The following is a 19,702-nucleotide window of genomic DNA, read 5'->3' as shown; positions in this document are numbered from 1 at the left end:
GTAAATATTACAATTATTGATTAGTAATTTCAGCTTGTACTCTTTTTATTACACCCATAATACTAATAAACACTCACACACACACACACACGGAAAAAGCAACATTTCTTGTACCTAGCCATTTTCCAAAAAAAAAAAAAAAAAACACGGATCCATTTTGTGTGTGTATACAAATTTAGATTAAATATAAAGGACATGAAGTACAACATTGTAATGTATCTAAAAAAGAATGATGTATATTCTATATATGGTATATTGTTTCTGTTTAATTTGTAAATGTTAAAAAACAACCAAATATATATTTCAAAAGAGAGATGAACAATAGTGGGACCAAACATGGCATTGTTAAGAGGACTATAATCTATTATTTTATAAATAAACTATTATAAATGTATACTGTAAAACTTCAACTGACATTTTAAGAGAAAAAGAACAGTGCTACTTTTATTCTGATTAAGTGCACAAGAACTGCATGCAGTTTAAGAGTTCCTTTTTTTCCACTTTTTGTAAGCTAACTTTTCTCGACTTTTATTATTGTATTTGTAGTAAATGTATGTGTCCACTTGTTACGTGTACCAAACTCCGAAAGTACAAGCAGTTAAGGTCAATTTAACTCTTGACACTTGTTACAACATAATCATGTTGAAAAAGCAATTTCACTCGAACTACACTTGGGCTGTGTCTCAAACCCTCAGATGTGACAGCATTTATAGAATTGACAGGCGCGTTCGAACGTTCGATATTCACATGATGCTCAAAAATGCTGTCTAGTTAGGCAGCTCACTAGGTTTTGAAACACAGCCTGTTCTTGCTGAAGTAAAGCTTAATTCTGAAAGCTTCTGTTCTCAACTCCATAGCCCAACCGGATGATAGACTGCACTGAACTTTTTTTTTAAATGCACTGAAAAATTGTTGCGATATTCGGAAAGGGTTTTCGTACACGTTAATTGTGAAGAGATGCACCAGTAGAAGTTTTTTGTGGTTGAGGGAACACGTGGGGAAAAGTCCCCTATACAATACTGTATCACCGAAAGAAATCTCGGCTCGCAAACTTTTACGCCATCGATATCGAACGCACAGAGATTTCAATACATCGTTTTTACGCATCACGTCACACTAGAACTGTCACACACATGTAGCGATACAATGTTGTTTCCACAAACAAACATGAACAGTGTAACAACTTGCTAGCCACAGAGCTAACTTATGAAAAAGTACTTGAAGACTGAAAATAGAATTAATCCCCCAGACAGCAGTTATTAGACGCGCGAGCAATAATACTGTTTGTTAATATGCTTATTACGCCGTTAAAAACAACAAGGCAACAATTAACCTTAGATAACAAAGAAAAACTGTCCATATGCCCTAAAATGTTACAGAATGCTGGAAGAGAATGAACTTACCGGGGTTTGACAGAGACGAGATAAACGCGGAAATTTGTGAGCGATAACAAATTCAACTCTTCACGCGATCTTGTATACCACGAACGCGTGCTATAAAACGTACTGTAAATAACCAACAAATATATCACTCCGCCACCGGTACTAACTTCAGCTGCAAACACTGTACTGGGAGCAGCAACGCCGCCGTTTCGAGCCCGGTTTACGCCGCCTTTCTCCACGGAGCTGCTTCGGATGAAATTTCACTTTATTGCCCCTTGCACACAAAAAAAGAGAGAGAATCGCGGATTTGGATGTTGTTATTTTTTAGTGTTCTACGCCCGTGACGTCACATCCACCTGCTGGGTAAACAACATTCATGCAGATCTTTGCGCTGCAAAACAAAAGTGTCAAAAAGTCACAGATACATAAGTTGGCTTAGAGATAGGAGATTCTCTTTTTGCCAGACGACGTAATTATGAATAATTTCTTTGCTAGTATGGTAATTGCAACTAATGAAGGCTTAGTACAGAATTTATTTATTTATTTTTTCCAAAAAATGTCCAATGTAGCAAGACAAGGTGGCAGTGACAGTTAAGGAAAAGAACATCCCATAAGAAAGGAAGTGCAGTTAGAGTGAAAATTCTGATAGAAGTCGAGAGTCCAGTAACCACTCACTGCCTATCTATAACTCTATCTATAACTAGATTTAGTCTTAACTAAACTCACTTAATATTATAGTGTACTTCCATATTCACTTAACTTTCTCTGGCCAAATAAATAAGTGTAGTTGACATAAATAAATATCAAGATTTTACATTAAATGTAAAATCTTGTATTATGTAGCCTATAGTATATGGTAATGTGTGCTTGTGTGTGTGTGTGTGTGTGTGTCAGTGTTGGGCAGTAATTAGTTACTAGTAACTTAGTTACTATAATAATATTATTTTTTACAGTAACTAGTTGTGTAACTAATTGCTAATGAGATTTCAGTAATTATATTAGCCCACAGTAAGTTACTTAGCTACTTTTGATGGCTCAAGACTGCTGATTTAAAATCCAACAATCAAATCATTTCTAGATTTATTTTCATAATTTTCACAACTCGCACATGCATGTGATGTCCCCAGTGCAGCAGGCAAGCTTGGAATATGGAAAAGCTTACATTCAGCAGATAGAAATATTGCATTATATTGATTTTGTCAGGAAAAAAAGATGATCTGATTATTGTGTAAATGCGGCTTTACTTTACTCTAGCATTACATCCCACCCACATCCCTCTCATCATCATCTAGTACATTATATTACTATAATTAAAAAATCTTTTTGGAAAATTAAATAGTTTCTGACAAACTTATGTGATTTGATAAAATACATAATGAAAAATAATCATATACGGGTAACGGAGAAATTACAATTAGCTTCAAGCTACAAGCATGACAATTGATGACTTGAATGTCACTATTGATCACTATTGAGTGTTTGTAATAACTACTCACTGGGAACCAATGTGGATTTTGCTCAAATGATGAGGCATAAATATGTTGTTAGCAACAGTCTAGAAGAATTTTATGTGGAAGATACACAGTTACAACTTCTGTGGGGCGTAAAGAAAAAGTAATTGAACTAGTAGTGTACTTAATTACTGTTGCTAGAAACTAGTGCTGTCAAACGATTAATCGTGATTATTCACAATTAATTGCATCCAAAATAAACGTTTTTGTTTACAGAATATATGAGTGTATTTATTATGTATATAAAAATACACACACATGCATGTATATATTTAAAAAAATATTTTGTTCATATATATATATATATATATATATATATATATATATATATATATACACATATATATATATATATATATATATATATATATATATATATATATATATATATATATATATATATATATATATACATATATATATATATATATATATATATATATATATACATATATATATATATATATATATATATATATATATATATATATATATATATACATATTAGTGTCCCCGTAATTCAAAACGCTTATAAATCATACAGAATTAGTTATTTTGAAAATCAAAAAATGCACAAAGTTTCCTGTGAGGGTTAGGTTTAGGTGTAGGGTTGGGGTAGGGCAATAGAAAATACAGTTTGTACAGAATAAAACCCATTACGCCTATGGAGAGTCCCTATAAACCACACATACCTGGGTGTGTGTGTGTGTGTGTGTGTGTGTGTGTGTGTGTTTGTTTGTGTGTATGTTTATAAATATAAATATATATATTTAAAAACATTTCTCATAGGCAGAGAGACAAACAGATAGATAGATAGATAGATAGATAGATAGATAGATAGATAGATAGATAGATAGATAGATAGATAGATAGATAGATAGATAGATAGATAGATAGATAGATCTAAATGAGCTGTTTCTCATTAAATTAAATGATGTGATAAATGTCTCAGTTAAAAAATAGGTCATAAAAGCAGCAATTATATTTTTAAGAATGCTGTTTAAAACAGCATGTTCCAACCAGCTTCCCAAAAATATGTCATATCAGCTAGTCACAATATATTTCAAGAAGAATCCCAAAAGCCAAAAGGTAATTTTCAGTTAAATCTGTATGTAGTGAACTGTACTGTACTCTAACTCTAACTGCAAATATAATTAGATTATAAAAAAGACTAAACAATAATAAGAAAAGAAAAGAAAAAAAAGAGCATAATTTTTGTTCGGGTCAATAAGATGATTACTGCTGGGTGTGAAAAGTATTAATCTCAGATTTTGGAGGAAGGGACAATACACCGAAGTAACAGTAAAAGACGGTGCATCTTTATGGGCCCAAGTAGATGTGTTTCACGGATATAGAGCGCCACCCTCTGGACTATTGTGTCTCCTGCAGACATGTGGAGCTGATTAAAAAAAAAAGTCATGAAATAAATTCTACGCATTAAAAAAAGTCGACTAAAAATTGTTGCTAAAGATAAACAAATAAAATTCAGTTAAGTTCAATTCAAGTTCATTTGCATAGCGCTTTTTACGATACAAATCATTACAAAACAACTTTACAGAAAATTACGTTTCTACAATGTTTAGTAGATGCTTCTAAGTGGTGACTGTCAGTTTGTGTACATATGACAGGATTTTTCAGAAAAATGCATACAAGACGTAGTCAACCAGACGATTAACATTATTAACAGCAATTATTAATAGTTATAGTGAAAGTAACAACAGTTTATTTAAGCTTATTACAAGTTTAAAAATATTTTAATTATCAAAATATTTGTATAAAAGAATAAAAAAGGTAAAAAAAAATTTAATCATCCAGTGCATTATAGACCAGACCAAATAAATGCATAAAACACTTCAACCACCTGACATGCCAACTAGAATACAGTAATGTTAACATAGACTTAAAATAACAAAATATGCACATATGTGCAGCCAAGCTGGCCCTGCTGAATTTACACTAGTCATTCTCAGATATGTTATAGAATCTTTATTTGTTTAATTAATTGTTGCAATAACATTTTTGATCATCTTAGAGATCTTCAAAAAAAAAAAAAAAAAAAAAAAACATCCTTGTACCTCCATAAACACTGTTTTGACATTTGCAGGGCACAAGGAGGGGCATTGCAATGCTTTTGTCCCTGGATATATTGCTAACAGTATGAAATCTAATGTCAAGGGGCGTCACTGGCCTATATTCTTATCCGGAAAAACTACATGCCTGCAGGCATGAGACGGATACATCAATCACAGACACACCCTTCATGGAGATATACTCCAATTTTGACTTATTTTTCTACTTTGTGTCCACTGCCGTTAACCAAGAATACTTTTAACAAAGAGATGGACATCTACTGAACTACGTAAAAGCAACATTTAAAACCTTAAAAAAGATAATAAATATTTTAAAAGAGGTCAAACTGTGTGTACTGTATAACACACACATTTTTTATAATAATCCAAACAATTTTGGTAATTTTGGTCAATAACATCAGTATTTTGTTTATAAAAAAAATTATGACCTGTATATAAGTACAGTCTGTCATTAATAATTTACATTAAATATTTATTGTGATACTATACTGTATAACACTTTTATCATCTGTGTCATTTTAATGTCAGGTTTTAAACATTTTCATATTCAGACATTTTCTTTGTGAATTTGGTCTTTTTTAGATGATAATATTAGATTATATAATATTTCCTTTGAGGTCAAAACCTCCCCAATGTAAAAATTTTCTTACATTCTTCAGTAATTGGCTGAAGAACTTTAATACAAATTCCTTCTCCAGGAAAATCTGAGCCATTTGCACAAGAATGACGTGGTTTGTTTCTCAAATAAAATGTGGATTGTGTTAACATCACGTAGATGTGGCTTGACTGATGCTCTATGGATTTGGTCTTGTTGTGATAAAGTGGCACTCAAAAAAATTAATTGAGGATTACTATTCGTTATGTAACATCTTCTCAATATGCACTCATGCTCAAAAAGGGAGTAATTAGAGTTGTGTTAATTAGGTAATTAAGCAAATGAAACGAGACAACTCTGTTCTTTTTAAGGCTGGTAAGCGATATCCGTCCCTGCAGCTCAAATCACAATTGAGACACAAAGGAACAATAGCTGATATTTGCCTATTGTATAAAAAACTAAGAGCTCTTTATCTCATTCTGTTATGACACAGGTGGAACAATTTCATATATTTTCACTACTGACCTTTAAAAAAATAAGATGACTTTTTAAATTATCTATACCTAATAAGAATGCAGTGTACAAAAGGGCATCCCTGTTAGCATACTAATTACAACGCAATATAACAACAAACAGAACCAACAATACACCTAATCTACTCTAAAAAAATTAATGGAAAGTATTAACTTATAAACATTTTGCCATTTAAAAGAATAGTTATTTAATACCATACCTCAATATGATAATTATCATGTAACACTGAAGAGAACACCAGAAACAACCAACATTTTAGTTTATGATGTATATGCATATGTAAGGGAAAGTGTGTAGTTATACTGTAGCCAGTCATCTACCTGCTTATTTATTTATTTTTGAGTGAGTAAATATACATATGATATTTATGTGAACTACCTTAAATAGCTGTTACGCTCTTTCCGACATTAACCACCAGGTGGAGCCAAATATCAATACAAAAAGCAAACCTGTGAAAGCAGCAGTGACTATCTATCTATCTATCTATCTATCTATCTATCTATCTATCTATCTATCTATCTATCTATCTATCTATCTATCTATCTATCTATCTATCTATCTATCTATAATGTTGCTTTGAACTAATCTAAATAGGTAGATAGCATATAAGCTATTTCTGGTCAAAACTTTTCAGCATTTTTTCATGGTTTATGCAACTTTTATAATATGCAATCATTCAGTCATTTTATAAAGTTATTTATTTATTTATAATACGTTTTACAAAGACTAGGAAATGCCATAAAGAATCCACTGAAAATGTACCTTATGTATGTTTTTGAGCTATTACAATGTTCTTGGGAGTCTTTCAAATCTCAAACAAAATATAAGTGCTAATGCAAAGAGTTTACAGTGAACTAATTTGACCTAAATTAAAACACAGAAATTACAAAGTTTTAATTCAATGCAAAATGCATACATACATACTACATAAAAAGTTATGTGAATCAGAAAGCATAGTGTATTAGGTTATCGTTGCTGCAATATAAATTAATTCAATATTTGTAATTAATAAACACATTAATAAAAATAAAGCACATTATAAATCTGTTATCACAGTGGCCTAAAAGCACACTTTAGACACAATTATTGTATGAATATCTTTTTATTGCATTAGATAACACTTTAAACCAAGAGGCATCTGCGAGCAAGATTTTCTCAGATCTAACTTCCCAACATTTGTTTATGTATTTGTTTTGTTAGATTTTTTTAAAGAATGGTGAATTTAAATGAATGCATAACATAAAAATGCACTGCACATTTAATTCATAATTAACATTCCACTGAATGGAACCACCAACTGTTTGATTTATTCTGCTAAATGTAGTGCTACACAATCTATATACTTTATAATGGTTTTAAACTGTTTCAAATAAGCACACAGACAAAACAAGTTTAACCATCGTTTATTAAGAATTTCTTGTGAGATACCTGTTGAATTGCTTCATAAGAGTCCAAACCTGTGTTGAAGGACCAGCTATTCAAAGAAAAACTTGGCCTTTCACATTTATGTCACTCCATTTACCATTTTGGTCAGGAATAAGGGGCTCTCGTTCAACTGCTTGCATACAGAATTTAAATAGTTATGTTTCACTTTTGTATTGATCATATAATTATCTTTCCTTGGTCATCTGGTCATTGGTGTGTGTTTTTGTATTTATTTATTTATTTATGTTTTTTTGTTGTTGTTGTTGTTTTTTTTTGCCTTTACTCTTCCAAGGCCAGGATTTATGTTTTGTTTGAATCCAAGGTTATTTCCCCCTTTTTTCATGTCTGATTACCCCAGAATGTATCTTTCATTTAGCCTACTTTTACATGCATTACAGTATGAAGTGTCTAAATACAGAAAGTGTCTAAATATTTTCATTCTCATTAAATGCATATCTTTATTGTCAATGATTTAATATTTTGTGTCACTTTATAGTAACAGGATTGCTATGCATTAGATATAGTTAATCTAATATGCCTTTATGCCACTACAGTGTTTGTACACTATCAGCAAATACACAAGTAGTTGGTATTTTGCTTAATTACATGACCATAACTGAACACTAGAGGACGCTATTCATCACAAAATTGACTGGTGCTGCTTATCGACAGGAAATGAAAGTACCATTGATTCAGGCACGCGCACTGCAATTGATATGTGTTACAATACAAAGCCTCATATAACCGTGTTACTTTCTTTCAATGCTGTTTCTCAGGCTGGGTGATTTTATCAGATCAACATTGATTGACATCAGTCTGCTATCAGTCATGATTAGTCACTTCAGCACCACGGACAGCGCTTCGCTTACCTTAAATGACACACCAGAGCGGAACTCATGGACGGCCACCACGGACTATGTAGTAAATGTCGATGTAAATACACTAATAGGTGTACATCCACTAAAATTTTATTTTGGAACCAGTTTGTTAAACGTAATTTTAAAAGTGAAGTTAGTTCTGAGAAAAGCTCTAAGCTACCACGTGTAATTTAAGTCTCCATATATATATATATATATATATATATATATATATATATATATGGCGGTCGAAATATTAAAACCACAAACCCTCTCAAATGGCTTTTTTTATGAGCTACATTTAGCTTATTCATATACATATGCAGTTGTAGATATAGATATTCACCCATTAAGCGTTGCTAAAGTCATCGCGTTTACAGCTGATTGGTCTGCGTTAGCAAACGTTTTAAGATGACGGGCAGCTTCAGTGTAGACAGCCTCAAGCCGCGTCGCGACGCGTCGCGAGGCGTCATCGTTCGTTTCCAGTGCAGACTCGGTGTCAGAATCGCACCGCTTTCCTTTAGACGGACCCACCGTTGCTGTCACCGGAGGTTCCCATTATACTCCCCCTTCACCCCCCCAAAACAAGAATGCACTAGACAAGACGGCTACGTGCTCCGACGCGTTCTCCTCAAAAGACTGACTGGATGCGTTCCTATATAGGCTGGTATTTATAAAAAATATATATGTTTAGATTAAGCGTCTTGGGTTGTTTTCGGCCTATACGCGATCGGATCAATGGAGACAGATACGTGTTTATTAGTGTGTAATACACGTCGTTCTTCTTCGACAAATAATGGATTACCCAGCATCTGGTTTGAAGCATGAAGAACCAACCGTACGAAGCCGTTATGGTCAAAACGACGCGCGATCACGATGTCTTGGATCTCAAAAAGGCTCGAGGTATTGTTATATAAAAGACTCAACTAATTATTAAAGGCTGATATTTTGTACATCAAACTGGGGGACCAGGACTGCTTAATGTCGGATTACAAAGCCCAGGCTGGGTTGCGCTTGCACAGATGGCGAACACAAGTGATCCAGGGGAAAGCAACCCCTCGCTCCAGAATTATGCCATCACTGCGTCTGCGGTCAAACTGGCGTCTTTGGGTCTCATCACCTGCATCAGCCTGCTCGGAAATACTGTGCTCTCGGTGCTGGTGCTGAAAGACAGCTCTCTCCACAAGGCTCCGTATTACTTTCTTCTCGACCTGTGCTTGGCAGACATCATCCGCTCGGCCGTGTGCTTCCCGTTCGTGATGATCTCCATCAACAGCGGCTCCGTATGGAGCTACGGCATCATCAGCTGCAAGATCATCGCGTTCATGGCCGTCTTGTTCTGCTTCCATATTGCCTTCCTCCTTTTCTGCGTCAGCGTAACGCGCTACATGGCCATCGCGCACCACCGGTTCTACTCCAAACGCATGACGCTTTGGACATGCGTCGCGGTCATATGTATGGTGTGGACGCTCTCGGTCGCCATGGCGTTTCCCCCGGTCTTCGACGTCGGGACCTACAAATTTATCCGCGAGGAAGAGCAATGCATATTCGAGCACAGATACGTGAAAGCCAACGACACGCTAGGCTTCATGCTCATGCTGGTCGTGATTGTGGCCACGACGCATGTCGTGTATGTCAAAATGCTGTGCTTTGTTTACGACCACCGCAAAATGAAGCCCGCGCAGCTGGTTCCGGCTATCAGCCAAAACTGGACCTTCCACGGACCGGGCGCGACGGGCCAGGCCGCTGCCAACTGGATCGCGGGGTTTGGACGCGGTCCGACGCCGCCGACGTTAGTGGGCATCAGACAGGCGTCACACAACGCCAGCCGGAGGCTGCTCGTGCTGGACGAGTTCAAGATGGAGAAACGGATAGGGAAGATGTATTACATGATCACGCTGGCGTTTTTGCTGTTCTGGGCACCATACATCGTCTCGTGCTACATCCGGGTGTTTGTGAAGGGAAACACTCTTCCTCAGGTGTACCTGACCGCGGCCGTGTGGCTGACGTTCGCCCAGGCGGGGGCCAATCCCATCATATGTTTCATATTCAATAAGGAGCTGAGGATGAGGTTCAGAGCCTGTTTGCCATGTTGCCTGACTACACAAACACCCATGGAGCCCTACTGCGTGATTTGAAGTGTTTTGCTCACTTGTTTTCACCTGCTCTGCCTGCTTGTCATAGCATACAGTGGCCCCAAAAAGTAAAGAAGAGACCTGGGAGTGTTCAAACGTATCTTGTATTTGTCTGCTTCAAAATAAAGCCATTTATAATTCGGTTTACTAAACAACATATTTCACAAAAAGTGCTGCTGTAACAAGCAACCATATTCAGAAAATGCCAATTTAATTGAAATAAAAAAATAACACACACACACACACACACACATTACATAAAACATTGACAACTGTTCTATCATTTAGCATCTATTAATTTGTTCAAAACTTTATCATGTCAAAATTGTTTTTCCCTAATAAATCTTTTATATTTGTGTATATATTAAAAGATTTGTAAGTCAATTACATTTTAAACGAATGCCACTTCATATTTTGATATCTAATGCAATAGTGTTCATTTTTATTTCTGTATCCTGATTTTTTTATTTTTCTGTGTCCTGACTTTTTGGAGCCACTGTAGCATGTAATATTTTCCTTCATTCAGAGGTGAAATCTCAGACCTGTTCCAATGTTGCATATCAGAAGATCCATATCCACATTTATGCAATCCACATATCAATGTTAATAATGTAAAAAGATGATTTATTTATATTCTGGAGCCTCTTTGTAACTGATATGTAATATATTTGCTATGACTTTTTGTCTGAATTAAATGGCAAGTGGCTTTTTTTACTATCACATGGGCTAAATGTGAATAAACCAAGTCCCTCTCACAGTCCCTTTAAATTGTTAATGGAAATCAGTTTTCAATGGACACAAGCAAATTTGATGGGTCAGTGTTGAGAAGACTATGATTTGTATTTCAATTAAAATAGATTATGAATTCACTGTTGGTGTGCTACAGCAATACAAAAATCAAATGTGAGGACAAATGTTAGCAAAAGGCCAACAAGGCATTAAAATAGGGGATTTTGTTGTCGTGTCAGACTAAACTGATGTAAAACATCAGGCTTTTGTGCATATTTTGTTAAGCCTCCATCTCATTACTTGCTGTTAGATGTTGTGGGGGGGCATGAGACATAATGTGATGTTTCAGACACACTCATCCAGGGAGGAATTTTTGGCTTTTGGCTGCTTTTCCATCCCCCCACCCTTCCTACAGACAGTTATATAACACAGAGTCCTTTTTTCAGCACAACTCCAGCACTACATTAATGTGATCTGGTGCGTTGCACTGACAGAATGAATGCAGGCCACTAGAGATGTGGAATAAAATTATTTGTCTTCAATAAATGTGGACAGGACATACTGTTTAGCTGCTTTCTATGTAAAAGCAGGACAAACCTAAAGATAGAAAATATTTTTGGTTAACCCTGACAAGAGAAAAGACCGTAGCCACCATAGCTGAAGGTGACATGGTGTCATTATATTTAAGGTGATGATACACGAGGCAACTTTTTGAGCAACAGGGGAGAAAAAACTGATGAGTTTGTTTCTTCATTGGAACAGATTTGGAGAAATTAAGCATGAAAGTACATTGTTTGCTCACCATTGAATCCTCTAAAGTGAATGGGCTAAATGAGGGTTCAAACAGCTAATAAAAACATAATACATAATCCATAAAATAGCTGTCCATCTATTAACATTAAGTTGTTTTAACTTTAAACTGTTGCTTTCAGCCAGAATCAAGTCCATAATCCATAATAACACTACCTCATATGAAATAATCAAATCCCCTGTTGTCTTCTCACATAAAAACCCGATGTATCTGTTTAGAAAGATTTGAACCGTGGATGATCTGTGCATATTTTCTTATGATTCAGAGATTACTTATTTTTACTGCACAAAGCAATACTATAGATAGATTACTTGTATTTTCACAGACTCAGATGTTTTTTCAAAAGAGAAAGCCTATTTAAACCTTTTAGAAGAATTTGTATAATTGCTCTAGAAACACGTCTTTTATTTAACAGTGACAAAATAGCTCTCTGCACAGTGTTCCAGCTCCAGCATTCTCAATGTTCTTTGGTACTGCAATGGAGGTTAAATAAAGTGATAGTGGCCCTTTTCCCAGGACAGTTTCTTCACTGTGACATAGTGAAGTGTGAAAAGAATACTGTAGTAAGATTTTAAGAATAGTTCTGTCAGTGTACTTTGACCTGTCCTCTACATAGACCCACACAATAATCTATATGCCAGTGCCTTTTTGGATATTGGACCAGTTGAATACACATTTTTTTTTATAAAAAAGCTTTTTTAGGCTTCTTTGTGATAGCAGGAAATAAATAATACAGTAGATATTTATTTGTATTTAATACATTCAAGCGCACCAACAAAATAAAGTAGCCTTTTATATATCAGGCTATTTCATTTTTTTTTTTACATGCATATTTTTGCATATGTTTCATACCAATATACCACAGAATCATTGCTAATCCTGCTCTGCAGCAGGATTTCAGAACCCCAAGTAAACAGCAGAGCTAAAACTGCTTCTAAATTATAACATAGCTTTTAAAAGCATATTCTTGAGTGAAATTAAATTCCATGTTTTGGCATGAAATCATAATTATTAAAGCTATCTTGATCTTGGTATCTTTTTTATCAAAAATATCTTAACTTGTGTTCCAAAGATGAATGGAGGACACAAGGGTGAGTTATAAATGAAATAATTTAAATTTTTGGGGGGTGAACTATGACTTTAAATCAGGGATCCTCAAATCTCAAATCAAAGAGATGCAAAGAGAGCTCTAAATCTAATCAAACATACCTGAGCATTCTAATCAATGTCTTCCAGATCATTAGAATATCACAGGTAGGTGAGTTTGATCAAGGAATGATTGTGCTATAGTTCTTGACTAATGAACTGTCAAATAGTTGTCACACACCGCTCTGATAACAACCACAACACGCTGACCATGCTTGTATACTTTAAGTAGCATTTCAGGTTCAAATAGCTATTACCACCTCTAAATCAAATCTTCCGAGGCCTACATCTCTTCATTCTCATTTTTCCCTTTAAAAATACAGTAAAGTAGCAGAATTCAAGACAGTCAGGAAATAAAATAAAATAAAAACATTGATAAAATGCTTTGCCTGCATTACTCAACACTGCAAAAAAAAAAAAAAAAAAAAAAAAAAAAAAAAAAAAAAAAAATTGGTAATGGCTAATATACTTACAGTACCTACTTTAGTGTATAATATTTTAAACAAGCTTAAGAATAATTTTAATATTCATTTTGGTCATATTCTGACATTTTGCATTTAGCGTTAACATTTTATGACCTCATTCCCATATATAACTTATCATTTATTTGATATTTTCCATAGAGATTAAATAAATAAAATAAATCTGAAAAACAGTCAAGAAAACAGTTTTACATCTATACACTTTATACAGACATTTTGCAAGGTACACACAGGCAAATATCTTCATCAGAGGTACTGATCCTGGAATGGAAATGGTGGGAGGCATTTGGACTTGGCATCAGCTATGGCAATGCAGGCGAGGTTAGGCAGACAAGGGCATGTATGATGAAGTCTCTTGCCAAAGAACGGCACCTAAGTAGAAATGAAAGATTAAAAAACAAGAAGACACGAAAAAATCAGAATGAATACGAGGAGGTAAGTGAGAAAATAAACCTTGTGGCTCATTGGATGACATTCTTCGCCCACATGACCCATTGGGATGCACATTCGCAGGCTCCGGATCCACAGGCTGACTGCACAACACATGCCACCTCCACACTGAGAGTCCTTCTCACATGCCTGCACACACACACACACACACACATCTTAGGGCTCTTTCTCATTATAAATACATCAACGTCCACATTCACCTCTAGTGAGAAAACATCGGTGATGAAATGTTCAGTGCATCCACCTCATGCAATAAAATAGCATCACACAACCACCCTGAAGCATTTTTGAAAGCTATGTATATCGAGTTGGACCCCAAAAGTGGCATAGGATTTTCTCTTGTAGATCCAGACTACTGATTTGCCCTGACAGACCATGTAGGATGACGGACTCGATGTGTTTGAAAACACCATGCCTCCGTCTCCATTAGGCCTGGGGTGTTCTGACAGCACTCACATATTTTGTCAGTGCTGTAGGCTTTACTGTCCTGTCAGGTGTGAAGGAAATGCATTTGAGCATCCCAACACATTCATGTCAAACAGCACAGCATCTCTGCTGACCCTAAGAAATGCTCTGAGAGAGCGTTACCATGTTAAAGAACAAATCTATGCATGCTTGAATCTTTAAAATATTACACTTGTCATTTTATTCCATCACATTATTTGTGTGTGCTAAAATCTGTAGACGTGTCATTTTAAAAAATAAAAAACACAGAGCTTTGATTTGTTGTGTAATAATTCAGAATTAACAGTGTGCCTAATATATCAATTACACCCTTAATGGTAATGTATTAGTTAAAGGGAAAAAATTGTCAAAAATGAAAAAATCTTGTCATCATTTACTCACCTCATGTTGTCCCAAACCTTTGATTTTTTTTTCTTCAATGGAACATAAAAGAAGGTATTTTGAATTTGGATAAAAATACAATGAAATTCAATGAAATCATAACTACTTAATTACCAAAGTATCTGCTTTTGTGCTCTGCAGAAAATGCATCCAGATTTGAATCACATGAGGGCAAGTAAATTTGAAAGAATTTTCATTTCTTGGTGACCTTTCCCTATAATGGCCAACATATTTTTGGAAAAATTTAAATTAAGACAGGTTTATTGAAGCATTCAAGATTTTAAAAAGATTGTTTTGTGCATTTTATAAATTAATCTGCCATGCAATTAACACGTTAAAACTTTTGTTGAGGCTTGACAGCAATGAATGGCTTAACTATTCTCATAGATTAAAAACAATAACCAAACTTAAGAGAAAAAATTAAGAGAATTAAAATAACACGATTTTCCTTTTAGTCGGTCACTTCTGCTTCGGAGCCGAGCGACATCATGTTCTGCTTCATGTGTGACAAGTCTAGCACACTCTATCAAGCTTCTTGTGTTGCCGGACGGTGCTTCAGCTGTGGTCATTCCGGCACTTCAGGCTGCTCTATGGCCACCCACCAGGATGGTGGCAATGCCTGAATCAGATCAGGAGATGTCGGCTATGCTTTCCCGGTCCACCAAGAGGGCACGGCTCGAGTGGAAACCTCCACCGTGTCCCAAGCCCTCAAGGTTGGACAACTGGCTTCTCGGGGTAGCTCGCGCTGGTTCTCAGCACCCCACCTCGGTGCCTTTCTTCTTGGGGGTGCATTGGGAGCTCACCATGTCACGGACAGCACATTTACTGGTGGAAACTGGTTCCTCCTCCCTCACCACCCTTGATGGAGGTGCAGTTAGGGGGTATACCGCGATCCCCCTGGTAGAGCGTTCGAGGGTGCTGCAGATGTGTATCTGGGCGTAGGCAGGTGGACACCAGATCCCCCTCATCCTCCTTCAGTGTCAGCAGGCAGCAGAGGGTGGTCAGAGAGCATCAACAAAGGCCCTACTCATCCACCCTCTGCCAAACTGTGGAACCAGTGAAGTGTTGCACCACACACTCAGACCTCTCTTCGGTCCGCCCACAAGCTGCCCGAGTTGAGTCCTTGGATTCCACCTTGCTGCCCCACTGCTGGTACGGTGGTGGTCTCGCGTACACTTGCTTGCCATTAGCCACGACTATGCAATTCAGTTCACCCGGTGTCGCCCCAAGTTCAGTTGCATCCACTTCACGGCAGTGAAAGTGACCGATGCTCCCATCTTGTGTGCTGAGATCGCAGTCCTACTAGCGATGGATGTGATAGAGCCGGTCCCTCCAGCCGATATGGGGACGGGTTTTACAGCCTTTACTTCACTGTACCCAAGAAAGGTTGTGGGTTACAACCAATCTTGGATCTGGGTGTCTTGAACTGGGCCCTTTACCAGATACCATTCTAGATATTGACCCAGACACGCATCTTCAATTCTGTCCCCGAGATTGGTTTGCAGCTATCGACCTGAAGGATGCGTACTTTCATGTGTCGATTCTTCCGCGCCACAGACCATTTCTGCAGTTCACGTTCGAAGGACGTGCATATCAGTACAAGGTACTGCCCTGTCTCCCCGTGTCTTCACAAAAGATGTGGAGTAGACTCTTGTTCCCCTCAGATAGCAGGGTGTTCACATCCTCAACTTTCTTGATGATTGGCTTATACTAGCACAGTCTCAGGTTCAGTTGTGTGTGCACAGAGACCTGGTGATCCGGCACTTTAGCCAGTTGGGTCTTCGGGTCAACTGAGAAAAGAGCAAACTCTACCCGATGCAGAGGATCTATTTTCTTGGTTTGGAGTTGGATTCAGTGGCACAGACAGCACGCCTCACAAAGGAACGTGCACGGCCAGTGCTGAACTGCTTGAATTCAATCAAGGGTAGGACAGAGGTCCCACTGAAACAGTTTCAGAGTTCAGCTCCTGGGGCATATGGTAGCTGCAGCAGCAGTTACACCACTAGAGCTGCTTCATATGAGACTACTTCAGAACTGGTCTTGAACCGTCTCAAAGAGCACTTACGAGGCAAGCACAAGCTGGTCTGAACGGACAACACGGCGACCGTTGTGTACATCGAACGACAAGGTGGTCTGCATTCCCATTGCATGTCACAACTCACCAGCCTCCACCTCCTTTGGAATCGGAAGGTTGTGAGGTCACATTGTGTCATTCAGATTCCGGGTCTGCACAACTGTATGGCCGATGATCTGTCATGAGCTATGCTCCCAGTAGAATGGAGACTATATCCCCAGACAGTCCAGCTGATTTAGAGACATTTCAGAGCCACACAGGTAGACCTGTTTGCATCTCCATAGACTTGTCACTGCCAGTTGTTTTACTTTCTGACCGATGGAACACTCGGCATGGACACAATGGCACACAGCTCGCTGCGGGGCCTTCACAAGTATGTGTTTCCCCCAGGGAGCCATCTCGCACAGACACTGTGCAAGATCAGGAAGGATGAGGAGCAGGTCATGCTCACGGTGCCTTATAGGTCCACTCGGACCTGGTTCCCGGAACTAATCATCCTCTTGACAGCCCCTCCTTGGAAGATTCCTCTGAGGAAGGATCTACTGACTCAGAGACAGTGCACCCTGTGGCACCTCCATCCAGACTTCTGGAAACTTCACGTCTGGTCCCTTGATGGGACGTGGAGGCTCTAGGTGACCTACCCCAGGAGGTAGTTGACACCATCACTTCGGTGAGAGCACCATCTATGAGAAATAGTAGCATCTTGTTCAGTGTGCGGTGTTTTTCTCACTAGGAAGACCCCCGGATATGCCTGATCAGGGTCGTACTTTCCTTTTTGCTGCAAGGGTTGGAGAAAAGGCTGTCTCTCTCCACCTTTAAAGTCTATGTTGCTGCGATTGCTGCTAACCATGACCCCAATGGAAGGCAAGTTGGTAGGGAAGCATGACCTGGTCATCAGGGTTCTTAAGGGGGGCGAGAAAGCGAAATCCTCCCCGACCTCCTCTATACCCTGTTAGGGACCTGATTCTAGTGCTCAAAGCACTACAGTAATGCCCATTTGAGCCTTTGCAGTCAGTCGAGCTTATGTTTCTTTCAATAAAAACTCTGCTCCAGCCTGCATTGGCGTCCATCAAGAGGGTAGGGGACCTGCACGCATTTTCAGTTGACAATTCATGCCTAGAGTTTGGTTTCGGCTGACTCCCAGGTAATCCTGAGGCCCCAGCCCAGCTATGTGTCCAAGGTTCCTATTACCACCTTCAGGAATTGGGTAGTGAACCTGCAAGTGCTGCCCCAGAAAAGGAGGCAGACCAAGCCATAGCCTTGCCTTGTCCGTGTCTGAGCCTTGAGATGGTACACAGATCGAACACAAAGCTTTAGGACCTCAGACCTGTGTCTGTTACAGAGACTAGCAGAAGGGGAAGGCCATCTCTAAGCAGAGGATGGCCCACTGGATTGTGGATGCCATCAACCTGGCTTATCAGGCACAGAGTGTGCCCTCCCTGCTCTTGTTGCGAGCTCACTTCACTAGAAGTGTTTCATCCTCCTGGGTGCTGGCTCGTGGCACCTTGCTGACAGATATTTGTAGAGCTGCGGGCTGGGAGACCCCCAACACATTCGCTAGATTATATAGCCTTCGAGTGGAGCTGGTATCCTCCTGTTTTCTCACCTCAAATGGGCAGAGGCACAAGTAGGCGCCAGTTTAATGTGGGCTTGCTAAAACTGCTCTGTACTAGTGGTTAAATGGATCACAACTCTCATAGTTCAGATCACAATACAGTTTTTGATCCATGGATCGGATAATATTTTGGATCAGCAAGAAAATAAAAATAATTAAATTTAACTTGCTTTCCATTTATTACTTAGCAAAGTACTTCTTTGATACCACAGCAAATACTACTAGATTAACTAAGTTTAAACATGGTTAAAGAGGCAAGAGAACAGCCAGTAAAAATAAGAACAAATAACAAGCATAGATAAATAGAATAAACAGAATATGTTACAAAAAAATAAGGTTTGGTAGTATCAAATACAGAAATGTAATAATTAGGGAAAATAACACTACAGAGTGTTCACTGTATGAATTAAATACATATATTTATGTTGTTTGATGATCATTAATGACAACAGCAGTATGGCCCCCTCAGCCTTTAAGACCTGATGCATGGATCTGATATAATGATGCATTGGCTCATTTCGTTTACACGTGAAGTAGATTGGTCTCTTTAAGCGAGATCCCAATTCGTCGGTCACTGTTGTGACGTTGAGAGTGATGGATTATTAATATGATTGTTGTTATGTGAAACAGCTTATTCAGGAGAATGCTAAATAAAAAAAATAACATGGATAATTTTATGCATGCCCTTTTTTTTTTTTTTTTTTACAATTGTTAACATCTAGCATATTCTGCAAAGAGTATGTAAACACATGAGCAGATAAAATTGCAAATTGCTGATAAATACACTGTAATTTTTTCAACATAATGCCATAAGTGGGAAAAAAGGTCTATAGAAAACTTACACAAATGCCACAAAGACAGATGCAGTAAATAACTGAAAAGAATTTCAATAATTCAATAAAATAAAACACCGTCAATAATAATGATAATAATAATAATAATAATAATAAAAATAATAATAATGTATTGTTATGTATACAATCCACTTCACTAGACTGGCTCTTGAAGTTGTAAGGGTTA

General features: G+C 37.4%; 2 protein-coding genes across 2 annotated transcripts; one reads left to right on the top strand and one right to left on the bottom strand.

Annotated features, from left to right (window-relative positions):
- Positions 1–8,885: 8,885 nt before the first annotated feature.
- On the top strand, positions 8,886–11,286 carry LOC127959611 (probable G-protein coupled receptor 173). Its single transcript, XM_052558889.1, has one exon. The coding sequence runs from the start codon at positions 9,417–9,419 to the stop codon at positions 10,530–10,532; it is 1,116 nt and encodes a 371-aa protein (XP_052414849.1). The 5' UTR covers positions 8,886–9,416; the 3' UTR covers positions 10,533–11,286.
- Positions 11,287–13,801: 2,515 nt separating this feature from the next.
- On the bottom strand, positions 13,802–17,917 carry LOC127959023 (prokineticin-2-like). The gene is made up of 4 exons (XM_052558026.1): positions 17,798–17,917; positions 15,848–15,965; positions 14,151–14,302; positions 13,802–14,069 (listed from the first exon to the last, which is right to left on the bottom strand). The coding sequence occupies exons 1-4, from the start codon at positions 17,915–17,917 to the stop codon at positions 13,944–13,946; spliced, it is 516 nt and encodes a 171-aa protein (XP_052413986.1). The 3' UTR covers positions 13,802–13,943.
- Positions 17,918–19,702: the final 1,785 nt, after the last annotated feature.

Source organism: Carassius gibelio, chromosome B6 (assembly GCF_023724105.1).
Source record: "Carassius gibelio isolate Cgi1373 ecotype wild population from Czech Republic chromosome B6, carGib1.2-hapl.c, whole genome shotgun sequence".
Classification (NCBI taxonomy): Eukaryota; Metazoa; Chordata; class Actinopteri; order Cypriniformes; family Cyprinidae; genus Carassius; species Carassius gibelio.
The sequence above is the reverse complement of the archived record's forward strand: the minus strand, read 5'-3'. Positions and strand labels throughout refer to the sequence as shown.

Excerpts from the sequence above, each read along its gene's own strand:
- LOC127959611 (XM_052558889.1), top strand. The coding sequence starts at position 9,417 with ATGGCGAACACAAGTGATCCAGGGGAAAGCAACCCCTCGCTCCAGAAT.
- LOC127959023 (XM_052558026.1), bottom strand. The coding sequence starts at position 17,917 with ATGGTTAGCAGCAATCGCAGCAACATAGACTTTAAAGGTGGAGAGAGA. Across the intron at positions 15,966-17,797 it reads CATATCCGGGGGTCTTCCTA|GAGGATGAGGGGGATCTGGT; the intron begins GTGAGAAAAACA and ends CTGACACTGAAG. Across the intron at positions 14,303-15,847 it reads CTGCACCTCCATCAAGGGTG|ATGTGTGTGTGTGTGTGTGT; the intron begins GTGAGGGAGGAG and ends AAGAGCCCTAAG.